The following is a 13,404-nucleotide window of genomic DNA, read 5'->3' on the forward strand; positions in this document are numbered from 1 at the left end:
AATCAGGTCAGCTGACTACATGAATTCTTCTATAAAACAACTCCAAACTCATCTGTTCAGGAAGGCTTTTAGCTCGACTTGACTTTATTACCCTTCTCTCAGTTTACTTCTCTGTCAAGATGCTCATGTAACCTGTATGTGTGTGTGCGAGACCATCAATTATGTTGTCTGTTTTTTTTCAGAATTTACTGTCTTAATCTTCTTTATTTATTTATCTGGTTTGTACAATGCTATATACTGTATACGCTGCCATTCTTTATTATAAGTGCCTTGAGCATGGGAAAGGCGCTATATAAATAAAATGTATTATTATTATGAGTGTCCTTTATAATTTAGTTTAATTCACCCACCATGGCTAAGTCAGGCCCAGCCTGCCCGTGTCCAGTGAGGATTGAATTTCAGTTTATTAGCCACACTGCTGACTTACAATCCTCTGTACTGCACAGCCTGGTGGCCTTTCATCTGTTTAATGTCTGAAGTCAGGTGATGTGTGTGAGGCTACGAGGTCAGTCAGGTCAGGAGAAGGCCTCACAGCTCCTCTTGTGTTTCAGAGCCAGCGATGACAACAAAGAAGAGTGTTTGCTGATAAATCTGCAGAAGAACTTGGTGTTTAACTACAGCTGTGAAGATCATTATCACTGGATCTGTGAGTCCGCTGCGTTTCCTCTTCATATTTAAACTGCTATCAAGAGTTCCAGTCACCTGCCAGAGCCGCTGTCTTCAGGAATCGTAAGGATCACTTCATCAGTAAATCATAGAGCTGCTAGTCTGAGCCGAGTCCAGACGGTCACCTCACTTTGTCATGTAGGTGACAGAGGTAGTGAGTGACAACATACTCTACATACAGGACTGGGAGGACATGAAAGCTGACATCTTATTGTAATCTCAGTGTTGGTCTGTGACTTCTTCTCAGTTCTGACTAAATAGACCCCCGGACCCTGAACTGCACATGCTGGTTAGAGATAACTGATGAAATGATAAAGCTTCATTTACATATGAGAAGAAATGCACAGTTCTGATTTCTATAAAACAATTTTATATTTGTGTAACAAGCAACACATTTAAGTCCTTTCAGCATTTAGTAAAATGAAGATACGTCACCAACCTGTGTCTGTCTTGAGTGATGTGATAAAGTATTTACCCCCTTCCTGGTATTTTCTGTTTTTACATATTTTACACAATGCATGGCCTCTGACCTTTAGAGAAATGAAATATTAGAAAAAGGAGACCTGAGGAAAGACACAATACAGTTTTTAAATCACTGCTTTCTTTATTCAGTGAACAAAGTTATTAATCCAACACCTCAGTGACCGATGTGAAGGTGTCATTGCAGATCAGAGTCTCAGTGCTTGGCTGGTGCAACTTTATCAGCAGTAATGAGAACTAAACACTCTGTGATTTATAATTTGAGATCAGACGTTCACGTTACTGTTGAGGAGTGATAGCCCACTGGTCTTTGCTTTCATTCAGATACATTCAGAGTTTTCGAGCCTAAACTGTTCACTTCAGCACTTCTGTTAGGACAAGTTAGCAGTTTGACGAGGCTCTGAAACTCTCGGTGTCCTCTGAGCCATTCAGCTGTTGGTTTTCTTTTTTGTGTTGTGGAGCATTGACCTGCTGTGTCATCCAACTACACCTTAGCTCCAGGTCATGGACAGAGGACTGGCCGTTCTTATAAAGAATATTCTGGTTCTTTCAAAATGGCAAGTCTTCACACACTGAGGCAGCAGCAAAGCCCCCTCTTCATCACACTGCCCCCCATGTTTTATTGTAGGTATGACGTTCTTATTGTTGAATGTTGTGTTACTTTACAGCAGACCCAGTGGATCTGCGCCATCCACAAAGTTCTTGTCTGTCTTCATTACAAGAAGAGTGAAGATGATGGAGGTGACTCTGTGCAGTTCTGAGTCGAGCACCAAAGCTGCTCTGGGATAGCAGAGTTTGTCTTACTGCTCTCCCATGAGTCCTGCTTTTAGTCTTCATCTCTCCTAGCACAGAGTCATGAACTCTGACCTTAGAGGAGGGCAGACAGCCCTGAGGGTCTTTGGATGTTTCTTCTGGAATCCTCTGAGACTACTTCACTCAGGCATTGCTGCCCCCTATTGGCAGGCCAGCTTCTCCTATGTAGATGTTGCTCTTTTCTGAATGTTTTTGAGATGATGGCTGTCACTGTGGTGCCGTGGCATCACAGACCTTAGCAATGGCTAATGCTTTTCTGATTTCACTTGTGTGAGATCTGCTTTGATCTCGAGACTCAGTAATCTTCTAGAACCCTTAGGGTGACAACTTCACTGTCCTGGCAAGTGACAACATATGGCGAGGTTTAGATTCAGTAAGGCTGGCTGCGTCTTGTTATCAATGATCTTTGCTCAGCTGTTTGTGTGACTCACTAAAGAGACAATTCTCTAACACATGGCGATACAGCTGTGGGGTTACTTTATTACTTCAATATCTTAGGCAGGCAGCAACTTATAAATGGTGTGATACGTTTACTCTGATTCCTGTCATCTAATATTACATTTAGTCTAAAGATCTGAAGCCATTCACTATGACAAACATACAAAAATGGAGAACATCTGGAAGGGAGCAAAAACTGAACATCCCTGAGCATTTATCACAGTCAGAGCTGCCATCATGACGAGCATTTACTACCACATGACATGACGTCTATTCTGTGTTATTAATGTCCGAGTCTTAACACAAGTTTTATCACTTATGGACTCTCTTAAGCCAACTGCTGATGATTTGACTTTTTAAGAGTGACGTTTCTCATTCCACTCTGTCACTTGAGTTGATTTTTTTAATTATAATTATATTGATTTTTTTTTTTTGTAATTTTAATTCTCTTTATACTTTGATCTTCAGTAGTTTTTATTTTATCATCCAGTATATATTTACACTTTTGCAGATTTGTTCTAGGAACTCATCTCTCAAATGATCTTGCATTGCCGTGTTTTGTTGTGTTGATTTCCATTTTATTCTTAACTTGAGATGCTGTGCTCTGTGATAGTAATCTGAATTGTTTAATAAAGTATGATTATTAGATTTGATCTAATTTGATAAATTTAATATAATACATTTGATCTAATTGATTGTTTATCTTGCATTGTCGTGTTTTGTTGTGTTAATTTCCATTTTATTCTTAACTTGAAATGTTGTTCTCTGTGATACTTCGTGCAGAATAAATCTGAATTGCTTAATAAAGTCGGTTTGACTTCCTTGACCAGTGTCCTTATTTCTGTTCTGACTTTGAGTGAATGAACTTCTCTGTGCTAGGAGATATGTCACACTTTACATATCTGAGTTGCTGCATTAACGTTTGCTCGCTGACATTTTTAAATTTGTGATCTTTCTGTCCACTCAGTTAGTTTGATGATCCAAGCCACCCTCCTGTTTATTTCACGTTGTCTCCTGCTCTGCCAAATGTTCCTTTCTATCCTCCCTCTTTTTGATGAAGTGATGTGGTGTTTCAGGTATATTTTCAGTGATTTCAATACCTTGGAAGTTTTTACAGTTTAAAGAATATATGATTAAATTTGGCTGATCAACAGAAAGACTCTTTATATCAAAGTGAAAAGGTGATCTAAATTCATAACAAATATAAAACCCAGAATCAGTGATGCCATCAGTTCTCATGCCCTTCATGTCAGTATTCAGTAGATGCCCCCTTGGTTCCCACCATGACACCCTTGAGTCTGTGTGCACAGCTCTCTCTGTCTCTATCATTTCACACATTTCTCCTCCATTCTTTGTCACTGAGCTGCTCAGACTTTATCAGGTGTCATGGAGATTGTCAGTGAACAGTCTTTTCCTGTCCAGCCACAAGTTGTCAAGTGACTTGAGATCTGGACTCTGACGTGGCCACTCCAGGACATGAACATTGCTGTTCTGAAGCCATTGCTGTGTAGTTTTGGCTCATTGCTCCCAGTAGTTGTCTTTCTTGATATACAAATCTTCTCTCATGGCTCAGGTTTCTTGCACATTGCATTGAGTTTTCCTGCAGGATTTCTTTGTATTTTACTGCATTCATTTTTCCATCTGCCGTGATAAACCTTTCTGTGTCTGCTACAGAGAAACATCCCCAGAGCCTGATGCTTCCACACTATACTTCATGGTGGCGATGGTGTGCTTCAGTGCTTGGTTTATAACAAACCTGGTGTTTAGTCTGATGGCCCAAAAGCTCACTTGTCACCTCATCAAGCCACAGAAGGCCGCCTACACAAGGTCACTCCATCAGAGTGAGTGGAGAGTAGATGAATCCCACTCCAACACACAGGTCTGGGGTCTTTAGGTTCATTTTGGTAAACGGCTATTGTAATAATAGCTTATCTATGAAGGGCTGCACTTAGCGAATACCGTCCTGGGGTGGAATGCTTTACTACAAAAGAACCTGATGACTTTGGTGGGTTATCACTAGGAGGCTCCAGGAGGAACACCAAATGGCAGAAAGTCACTTTGGTGAAAACACCAAGGAAACATTCAGTTAGGGAGGTCTGAATTAATAGGTTACTCACAGGACGAGTGGAGTTTTAGTATAATTTTGGGAGGAGTCATTAGTGTAATTTTGTGTATTTTAAAATGTAGAGTAAACCAATAAAATCAGTAAGTCACTAACAGTTGAGCAAGACTGTAAATACACTTTACTAGCATCCTGCGTCTGAATGAATGAGTGTGGTAGGGTCCATCCATATTGAAACTGCAGAGTCAGCATACTTTTACTGAGCCGTCTCTTAAGTGGCAATTGCAGAAGGAGAACGTTGGTTCTGCTGCATAGAGAGGAGTTCTTTGATGAGTTCAGAGGGCAGAGGAGTAAAAATTCTATGGCCAGGAAGGGTTGGATCTCCAGAAATGCTCTTCAGCTGCAGTGGGTAGTAAAGATATCTTGCACTGATGGTAATTCTCTGAACCATTTTGATGAAACGCTGGAGGGTCTTCCTGTTCTCAGAAGTGCAGCCAGAGTACCACAACAGAGTGAATCTGCAGACCGCAATACCTCTGACGTCAGACATGGAACGCCCTCCATATCACAGAACGCCCATAGCGTTAGTCACAGAACGATCTCCATATGACAGTGCACTCCATGTAATGACGTGATTATCGTAACGCCCTTTCCCAGCGTCACTCGCATCACGCCATCTCGAGACAGTGTTGACTCGCTCGTTACAGAGTATGCTGTAGTCGTACAAATTACAACAGTTTTCTATCTGGTCAAACATAAATGACTTGCAGTCTCATACTGATGCTATCCAATCATTCTATGTTCTTTAACGTTTCTAATATTTTGCCGATATAAAGTACAGTTTTTTTATTATTTTGAATGGTTGTTCATTACGTTTTCTCCTGATGTGTAACAGTATAGTAAAAGTAACAAATCTTATTACTATCCAGTGCTTCAAACAGAATGTACCTCATGAAACTCATACCTAGAGATTTTCAGTCTATAAATGTATTTCATGTGATAATTTTTAAAAGGTTTGCAAAAACAGCGCTACATATAAAATTGGTTTTAAAATTGACAAGGAAACATTTTAGGAAACGGTCATTTATTTATTGATTTGATCCATCAACGTTTTCATTACTAAAAGCTGTATGTGTGAAATTGTGTGAAATACTGGATGTCTTGTCCATATCAAATGAACGGCATGTGACAGCCAGGAAATTTTATGTAATTTTACATTTTTTAACAACTTTTGAGTTTGAGACAATTGTGATTGTTTGTGCAAAATTTAAGTTGATCACAAGACCCAACTTATACCAACATAGAAACAAGCTGTCTTTGAGTCGTCATCTTTTACAATTTTGATAAATAACAAAAACTGTTACAACTACTACTACTACTACTACTAATAAATAGCGGGTCAGTTACAGTGTGCATTCAGCAGGGAGTTATCTGAGGTAATCTCATCATTAAACATTCAGTATTTATGTCTTGTGCATACAGTACAATGATATTGTTACTTACTGTACATGTCTCTCCAGAACAGTGATATAATATAATAAAACACAACAAATATATAGAATACAATTTACAGTATAGATATATATTCAGGTATATTTCAGATATTTATACCTCATCTTTTTCTTACAATGTTTATTACGATTGGCTCTTCAGTAACTCCACAACTAAAACACTTCCTTTGAAGTCATTCTTAGCGCCATTGGTTCTTTAAAATTAGCCAGAAGGGAGGATTAAGACAAACAGCTGTGCAGGATGGCTGAGTGTGTAATCATCTTAGCAGAACGTCTTTCAGATACCCTGGACTGAAGGCAACTGCTGCCCGTAATAGTTTGGGGGCTGTCAAGAGGCAGGGCCTGTTAAAGCCCATTGCGGCACTTCCTGTATGATTTTGGGCTATACAAAAATAAATTGTATTGTATTGTTACAGTGCAATAAAGACGTGTCTCAAAGATCCTGTTTCTTTATTCTTGAAATGACAAGAACTCTGCAGACCTCCAAAGAGCAGCAAACAAGGAATGAGAACTCGACAGCCATGAAGTTGTAGACCTTGAAGTGAAGAAGACACCATGAACTGGTCCTTTACTTGACAGAGCGTCACTCTCGCCACTCTCTAGCTATTGACGTATGTATGCTTATGTGGAGCTCTTCTGACAGTCACATGTAATACAATGTTAATACACATTAGTGACAGGAATGTCAACGGGTTGTGATTTTAATAAAATCAGTAAATGAATTTAAACAATTAGACAAATAACTTGTATTAAGAAAGACCTGACACTTGGTTTATAGTTTTTATTGTTCTGTCGTCCATGTAATCCATCAACATCCAAATTACAGCATTTACTCAAAGACAAATCAGAGCATTGATGAGTTTTATGATACGACATTGCTGCTATTGAACTGAACGATATTATCAATAAAATAAAAATGACACCAAAAGTCAGTAAGGAAGAACTTCATGGTTTGTTATTCAAGATGAGTTATTATGTTCAGATGTTCAGATTATTCAAAGACTACTGAAGAATGTTTGCTTTCCCTCATTTATCTATACTAATAAAAGGCAAAGCCCTCACTGACTGACTGACTGACTCATCACTAATTCTCCAACTTCCCGTGTAGGTGGAAGGCTGAAATTTGGCAGGCTCATTCCTTACAGCTTACTTACAAAAGTTAGGCAGGTTTCATTTCGAAATTCTACGCGTAATGGTCATAACTGGAACCTACTTTCATATACTGTATACGGCCATAGCGGGCAGCTCGGTCGCCGTGTGATGCGGTTGCGTCTTGCGTCTTGCATCATCACGCCTCCCACGTGATTGAGTGCCTGCCCATATAAGGTAAATATTCGCGGGTGAAGGACTGTGCTTAGCATATTCATAAGTGCGGCTGCTGTGGACTGTGCTTAGCATATTCATAAGTGCAGCTGCTACGGAAATCAGCACTCTTCGCTGCAGTGTGTTCATTCCTTTCCTTGCTTCGCCAAGGAAGCAGAATTTTCACAGGTTCTCCACTGTTTTATAAACGAACGACATATAAGGCAGTCCTTTTTCCTTGATTTGCCAAGGAACCAGCCTTTTTATTTAATCCATGGGTTCTCCGCTGTTTTATTGTTCATTTGTTAAGATTGTTATACTTATTGTGTAGTTATTTTACACTTAGTTTACTGTTCAGGTACCCATTTCCTTTATTTAATCCGCTGCTTCTCTGCTGTTGTTTTGTTCGTTTACTACAATTATAGTTATTTGAATCTTTTTCTTTGCCTGACTGCCTGCCTATATAAGGCGCTCCGCAGTTTTTTTGTGAAGCGGCCTTTACACAGCATCTTCGCTGTGTTATAAACGAACGCCATATAAGGCCGTCCTTGCTTCGCGGTTCTCTACTGTTTTATTGTTCGTTTATTACGATTGTTATAGTTATTGTGTAGCTATTTTACACTTAGTTTACTGTTCAGGTACCCATTTCATTTATTTAATCCACTGCCTGCCCATATAAGACGCTCCGCTGTTTTTTTGTGAAGCAGCCTTTACGCAGCTTATCCGCTATTTTATAAACGAACGCCATATAAGGCCATCGTTTTTGCTTGCTTCGAAAAGGAAGCAGCCTTTTTATTTAATCCACGGGTTCTCCGCTGTTTTATTGTTCGTTTATTACGATTGTTATAGTTATTGTGTAGGTATTTTATGCTTTGTTTACTGATCAAGTACCCATTCTGTTTATTCTTCCAACTGTACCCCTATTAACATGTCTATCGAGGTGATCACCATCAATCAAAGAACTATCACTTACCGAGTGGTGTCCATGCCCAGAGATGGCGCCTGCCTTTTCCATTCTCTGTGTTACATATTGCACGGACATATCAGGCTCACTTTTGATATCCACAGGGACATTGTGTCTTATGTATTAAATGACTGGGACAGGTTCAAAGTGTGGACTGATGATGGTACAGGAGATAATTATAGTACACAGGAGCACTATAAGACTGAAATGCTTAAGCCCTTCACCTATGGTTCTGCATGTGAGTTGATGGCTGCAGATGAATTGTTTGGTTGTCGCTTTCAAGTGTACCGAAATGGCCAAATATTTTACACCTTTGGAGAACCGTCAATGCCTCTTAAAAATCTTACATTCACAGGTGACGATTTGAGTAGTGGACACTTTAATGTTTATGAATATTTCAACTCTCAAAAGATCGATGTGAAGTTATTGATGAAGCCAGTTGTATGCTTATGTCGATTGACACATACCGAATGTCAGCTCAACACAAATCCAGCTCGAGACGATTATGACAGCAGCAATCCAAGCTGTGAGAACACAGTAAAAAGGAGGCGTATCAGACGTCGTGGTAGATTTTCTGATGCAGATAGATGGAAGCAACTTCGTGCAGCTGCCGCCAAATACTCGCAGAAAAATCCACAAGTTAATAAACACCCTGTGGCTAAATACTCAGAAGCAAATCCACAAGTTCATAGGGACGCTGTGGCTAAATACTTGCAAACAAATCCACAAGTTCATAGGGACGCTGTAGCTAAATACTCGCAAGCGAATCCACAAGTTCATAGAGACGCTGTCGCTAAATACACGGAGGCAAATCCACAAGTTAATAGAGCTTCTGTTTCTAGATACGATCCCAATAATGAAAAGCGGCTCATACGAAAACAACAGGTTTGGCTCAAAAAAGCCAATTGTGGATTTGCGTACGACCCAAACATACATTATGAGTCTGACAAAACAGTACACATTGGATCCATGGATGTTCACTGTGACTATTGTCAAGCTCAGAAGTGGAAATGCGAGTCTCCTGGTTTGTGTTGTAACGGTGGTAAAGTCTCTCTCACTCCTTTACGTAAGCTTCCTGACCTTCTTGAGGGCCTGTTAAATGGCGAACATCCTCAAAGTGAGCATTTCTTGAACAATATTAGAAAGTACAACAGCGCATTTCAAATGATGTCATTTGGTGCTAACCAAGTCGTTGAGGGAAATTTTATGCCTTCATTTAAAGTTCAGGGACAAGTGTATCAATTGATTGGCAGTCTTTTACCTATGCCAACTGAGGAACACAAATTTTTGCAAATTTATTTCATCGGGGATGATGAAAAAGAAGCACAAATCCACTGCGCTAATTTTTCTGGAATTAACATACCCCTGGTCAAGCAATTACAAAAAATGCTCCATGACTGTAACACTTACATCCAGGACTTCCACTCCACAATGGACAGTATTTCAGATGATGACAAAGACTTCAAAGTTGTCATTCACGCAGACAAAAAACCATTACATGCACACAAAGGCAGATTTAATAAACCCACAGTTCATCAAGTTGGTGTTGTCATCGTTGGGCAAACGTTCAACAATAGAGATATTGTCTTGAAAACCAGAGACAATAAACTACAACGCATTAAGGAAACCCACAGATCCTATGATGCACTTCAATATCCTCTCATGTTCTGCTATGGTGAAGACGGCTATTCTGTGTCTATACCTCAAGTTCATGCTACCAGTAAGTTACCTATGAACAAAACCGTCTCTGCAGCAAACTTCTATTCATACCGGCTTATGATCAGACAACATCATGATAATACTATCCTTTTCTTCCAAACTTTATTAAATCAGTTTTTAGTTGATATGTACGCAAAAATTGAATCCGAAAGACTAAATTATATCAGACTAAATCAGAAAAAACTACGAGCTGAAAATTACGTTCACTTAAAAGATGCTATTGACAAAAAAGACACTGATTTAATAGAACTTGGTCAAGCTGTGATATTACCATCTTCCTTCACTGGAGGACCTCGCCATATGCACGAGCGTACACAAGACGCAATGACATACGTACGTCATTATGGCCGCCCTGACTTATTCATCACATTTACTTGCAATCCTAAATGGCATGACATCACTGAAATTCTCCTTCCACGTCAAAAACCTCACGATCGCCACGACATTATCAGTCATGTATTTCATCTCAAGATTCGCAAAATGATAGACTTGCTCACGAAGAGTAACATTTTCGTCTGTACAAATTGCTACATGTACACCATAGAGTGGCAAAAGCGAGGTATTCCCCATGCACACATTCTATTGTGGCTAAAAGATAGGATTAAACCAGCTCTCATCGATGAAGTCATCCGTGCGGAAATTCCTGATCCACAGACTGACCCTGCCCTACACAAAATGGTAAAATCCACCATGATTCACGGCCCATGTGGACCTCATAATATCAACTCACCCTGCATGATCAACAGAATATGCACTAAGAAGTATCCGCGTCCGCTCATCTCAGAAACTCAGACCAGAGAAGATGGTTACCCTCAGTACCGCCGGCGCGCACCTGCTGATGGAGGTCATACAATTAACATCAAAGGAGTAGATATCAACAACAGATGGGTGGTCCCTTATAGTCCTGTGCTGTCCCGCTTCTTCAATGCTCACATCAATGTCGAATTTTGCACTTCAGTAAAATCAATCAAATACATCTGCAAGTATGTTAACAAGGGAAGTGACCAGGCAGTATTTACAATACAAAATGAAAATGACGAAGTATCTCGATACGAAGCTGGTCGTTACATTAGTAGCTCTGAAGCAGCCTGGCGCATTTTCTGTTTTCCCATTCACGAACGTTTCCCTCCGGTCGTTCATCTTGCTGTTCATCTTGAGAACGGACAAAGAATTTATTTCACAGAAGCCAACGTTGCCGATAAAGTACACAATCCACCACAAACCACCCTTTTAGCGTTCTTTGACCTTTGCAAACACAATGATTTTGCAAAACAACTTCATTATAATGAAATTCCATCATATTATGTGTGGGCAAACAACATGTTTCGTCGAAGAAAACAGGGCAACCCTATACCAGGACATTCGGGAGTGAAAAGGATAATGTACTGGGATGGGTCTACACTGTACACCCGAATAACTCTGAATGCTACCATCTTTGACTGTTGCTCAACAAAATCACAGGTCCCACATCTTTCAAATCTCTCAGAACAGTTGATGGTGTCCTACATCCGACCTATAAGTCAGCCTGCAGGGCACTCGGTTTATTACATGACGATATGAACTGGGACGAGACTCTACAGGAAGCTGCTCTATCTCGCTCACCTCAAAAGATCCGTGAACTGTTTGCTGTCATGCTGGTGTTCTGCCAAATGGAAAACCCTTAAACCTATGGGAAAAACATAAAGACAGCATAGCAGAAGATATTAGGAGACAGACTGAAAAAGATCATATACGAACAGAAGTCCACCAGTGGTTACATTTGATCTATAACAACTGTCTACAGTTGCTTGAAAACTACGTAATTGGTATTGGAGGTCAATCTCTTCATCATTACGGTTTGCCTTCACCTTTAACAGAACTGGCACAACTTACGTCAAATCCCGAGTACTTGAAAGAGACATCTTACAACACCTCGCAATTGGCCAATATAGTCACAAATAACGAGCGATTGCTAAATACTGACCAAAAGTCAGTTTATGAGCAAATCATGAGCAGCATTGCGTCAGCCACTGGCACGGTGTTTTTCCTTGATGCTCCAGGAGGAACTGGTAAGACATTCCTAATAAACCTTCTCCTTGCAAAAATCTGAGCAAAACGTAACATTGCCATAGCTGTGGCTTCTTCTGGCACTGCTGCAACTCTTCTAGAGGGTGGCAGAACTGCTCATTCAGCTTTCAAGCTGCCTCTGAACCTCAACCATACTGAATCCCCCATGTGTAACATATCAAAGCAGAGCAACATGGCTGAAGTGCTGCGACATTGTCAGCTTATTGTGTGGCATGAATGCACTATGGCACACAGAGCAGGTATTGAGGCTTTAGACAGGAACCTCCAAGACATCCGAAACACCAACAAACTTATGGGAGGCTTGACAGTGTTACTGGCTGGAGACTTCCGCCAAACCCTACCAGTCGTGCCCAGAGGAACACGCGCTGATGAAGTTAAAGCATCTCTGAAATCTTCATACCTATGGCCACAAATCAATGTTGTTACTTTAAAAATAAACATGAGAGTTCATTTGAAAGGCGACAAAAAAGCTGAGGAGTTCTCTGCTCTTCTGATGAGTATAGGTGATGGCACCTTCATACAAGAAAATCGTAAAATAAATATTCCTACAAATCTCTGTCTCATCGTGAATACCTTACAAAGCCTTCTTCAAAATGTTTACCCCGATCTACAAAAACTCCACCAAAATAATGTGTCATGGTTAAGAGAGAGAGCTATCCTGACACCAAAAAATGACATGACTACGACTATAAACCACATTTTACTTCAAGAACTACCTTCACAACCAAAAACATATCAATCTGTTGATTCAGTTGTAGAAGTAGAAGACGCGGTACATTATCCGATAGAGTTTCTCAACACTCTAAATCCTCCAGGCACTCCTGAGCATAATCTCATTTTGAAGGTTGGGGCACCAATAATGTTACTGAGAAACTTACAGCCACCGAAACTTTGTAACGGCACGAGACTTCAGGTCACATCTCTACAAAACAACCTGATTCAAGCAACTATTTTTACTGGCAGTGCCTCTGGTGACACAGTTTTTATTCCTCGCATCCCCGTTATACCATCTAATCTCCCATTTCAATTCAAACGCGTTCAATTTCCAGTAAGGCTCTGCTTCGCAATGACAATAAGTCTCAAGGACAAACACTGCAAAAGGTTGGCATTGATTTGAGGCAGGATTGCTTTTCACATGGCCAACTGTATGTTGCATGCTCAAGAGTAAGCTCAGCACACAGCTTGGTCATATTACAACCGGAGGGACGAACTGACAACGTCGTATACAAAGAGATCCTTAACAAATAATTTTTTGTATATTTTCCCTCAGTTTAAAAATTTTACCTTTTTTCTTAATAAAAATATTCAACCAGTATTTCGCCGCTGCAAAGAGCGGGTATTTTGCTAGTTAGAACATAAATGGAATACTGAACAATGCCAAT

The 13,404-nt window shown here is 40.1% G+C and overlaps 3 protein-coding genes across 33 annotated transcripts in view; 1 reads left to right on the forward strand and 2 right to left on the reverse strand.

The window, feature by feature from the left end:
• LOC114641392 (C-type lectin domain family 5 member A-like) overlaps positions 1–13,404 on the forward strand; it is a 1,576,682-nt gene that overhangs the window by 1,485,074 nt on the left and 78,204 nt on the right. For 26 of the 31 annotated variants that reach the window (XM_051925972.1, XM_051925973.1, XM_051925952.1 and 23 more), the window contains one exon: positions 552–1,735. The exons of 3 other annotated variants lie outside the window; for them this stretch is intronic. In XM_051925972.1, coding sequence (XP_051781932.1) covers positions 552–678 — 127 coding nt within the window. In that variant the 3' untranslated portion in view covers positions 679–1,735. Of the gene's footprint in view, positions 1–551; positions 1,736–13,404 lie in introns of those variants that run through there. 2 more of the 31 variants (XR_007934658.1, XR_007934657.1) reach the window with 1 other exon arrangement.
• LOC127527373 (lectin BRA-2-like) overlaps positions 1–13,404 on the reverse strand; it is a 404,208-nt gene that overhangs the window by 208,642 nt on the left and 182,162 nt on the right. The window lies entirely within an intron of this gene.
• LOC114641385 (B-cell differentiation antigen CD72-like) overlaps positions 1–13,404 on the reverse strand; it is a 228,270-nt gene that overhangs the window by 208,642 nt on the left and 6,224 nt on the right. The window lies entirely within an intron of this gene.

Source organism: Erpetoichthys calabaricus, chromosome 4 (genome assembly GCF_900747795.2).
Source record: "Erpetoichthys calabaricus chromosome 4, fErpCal1.3, whole genome shotgun sequence".
NCBI lineage: Eukaryota > Metazoa > Chordata > Cladistia > Polypteriformes > Polypteridae > Erpetoichthys > Erpetoichthys calabaricus.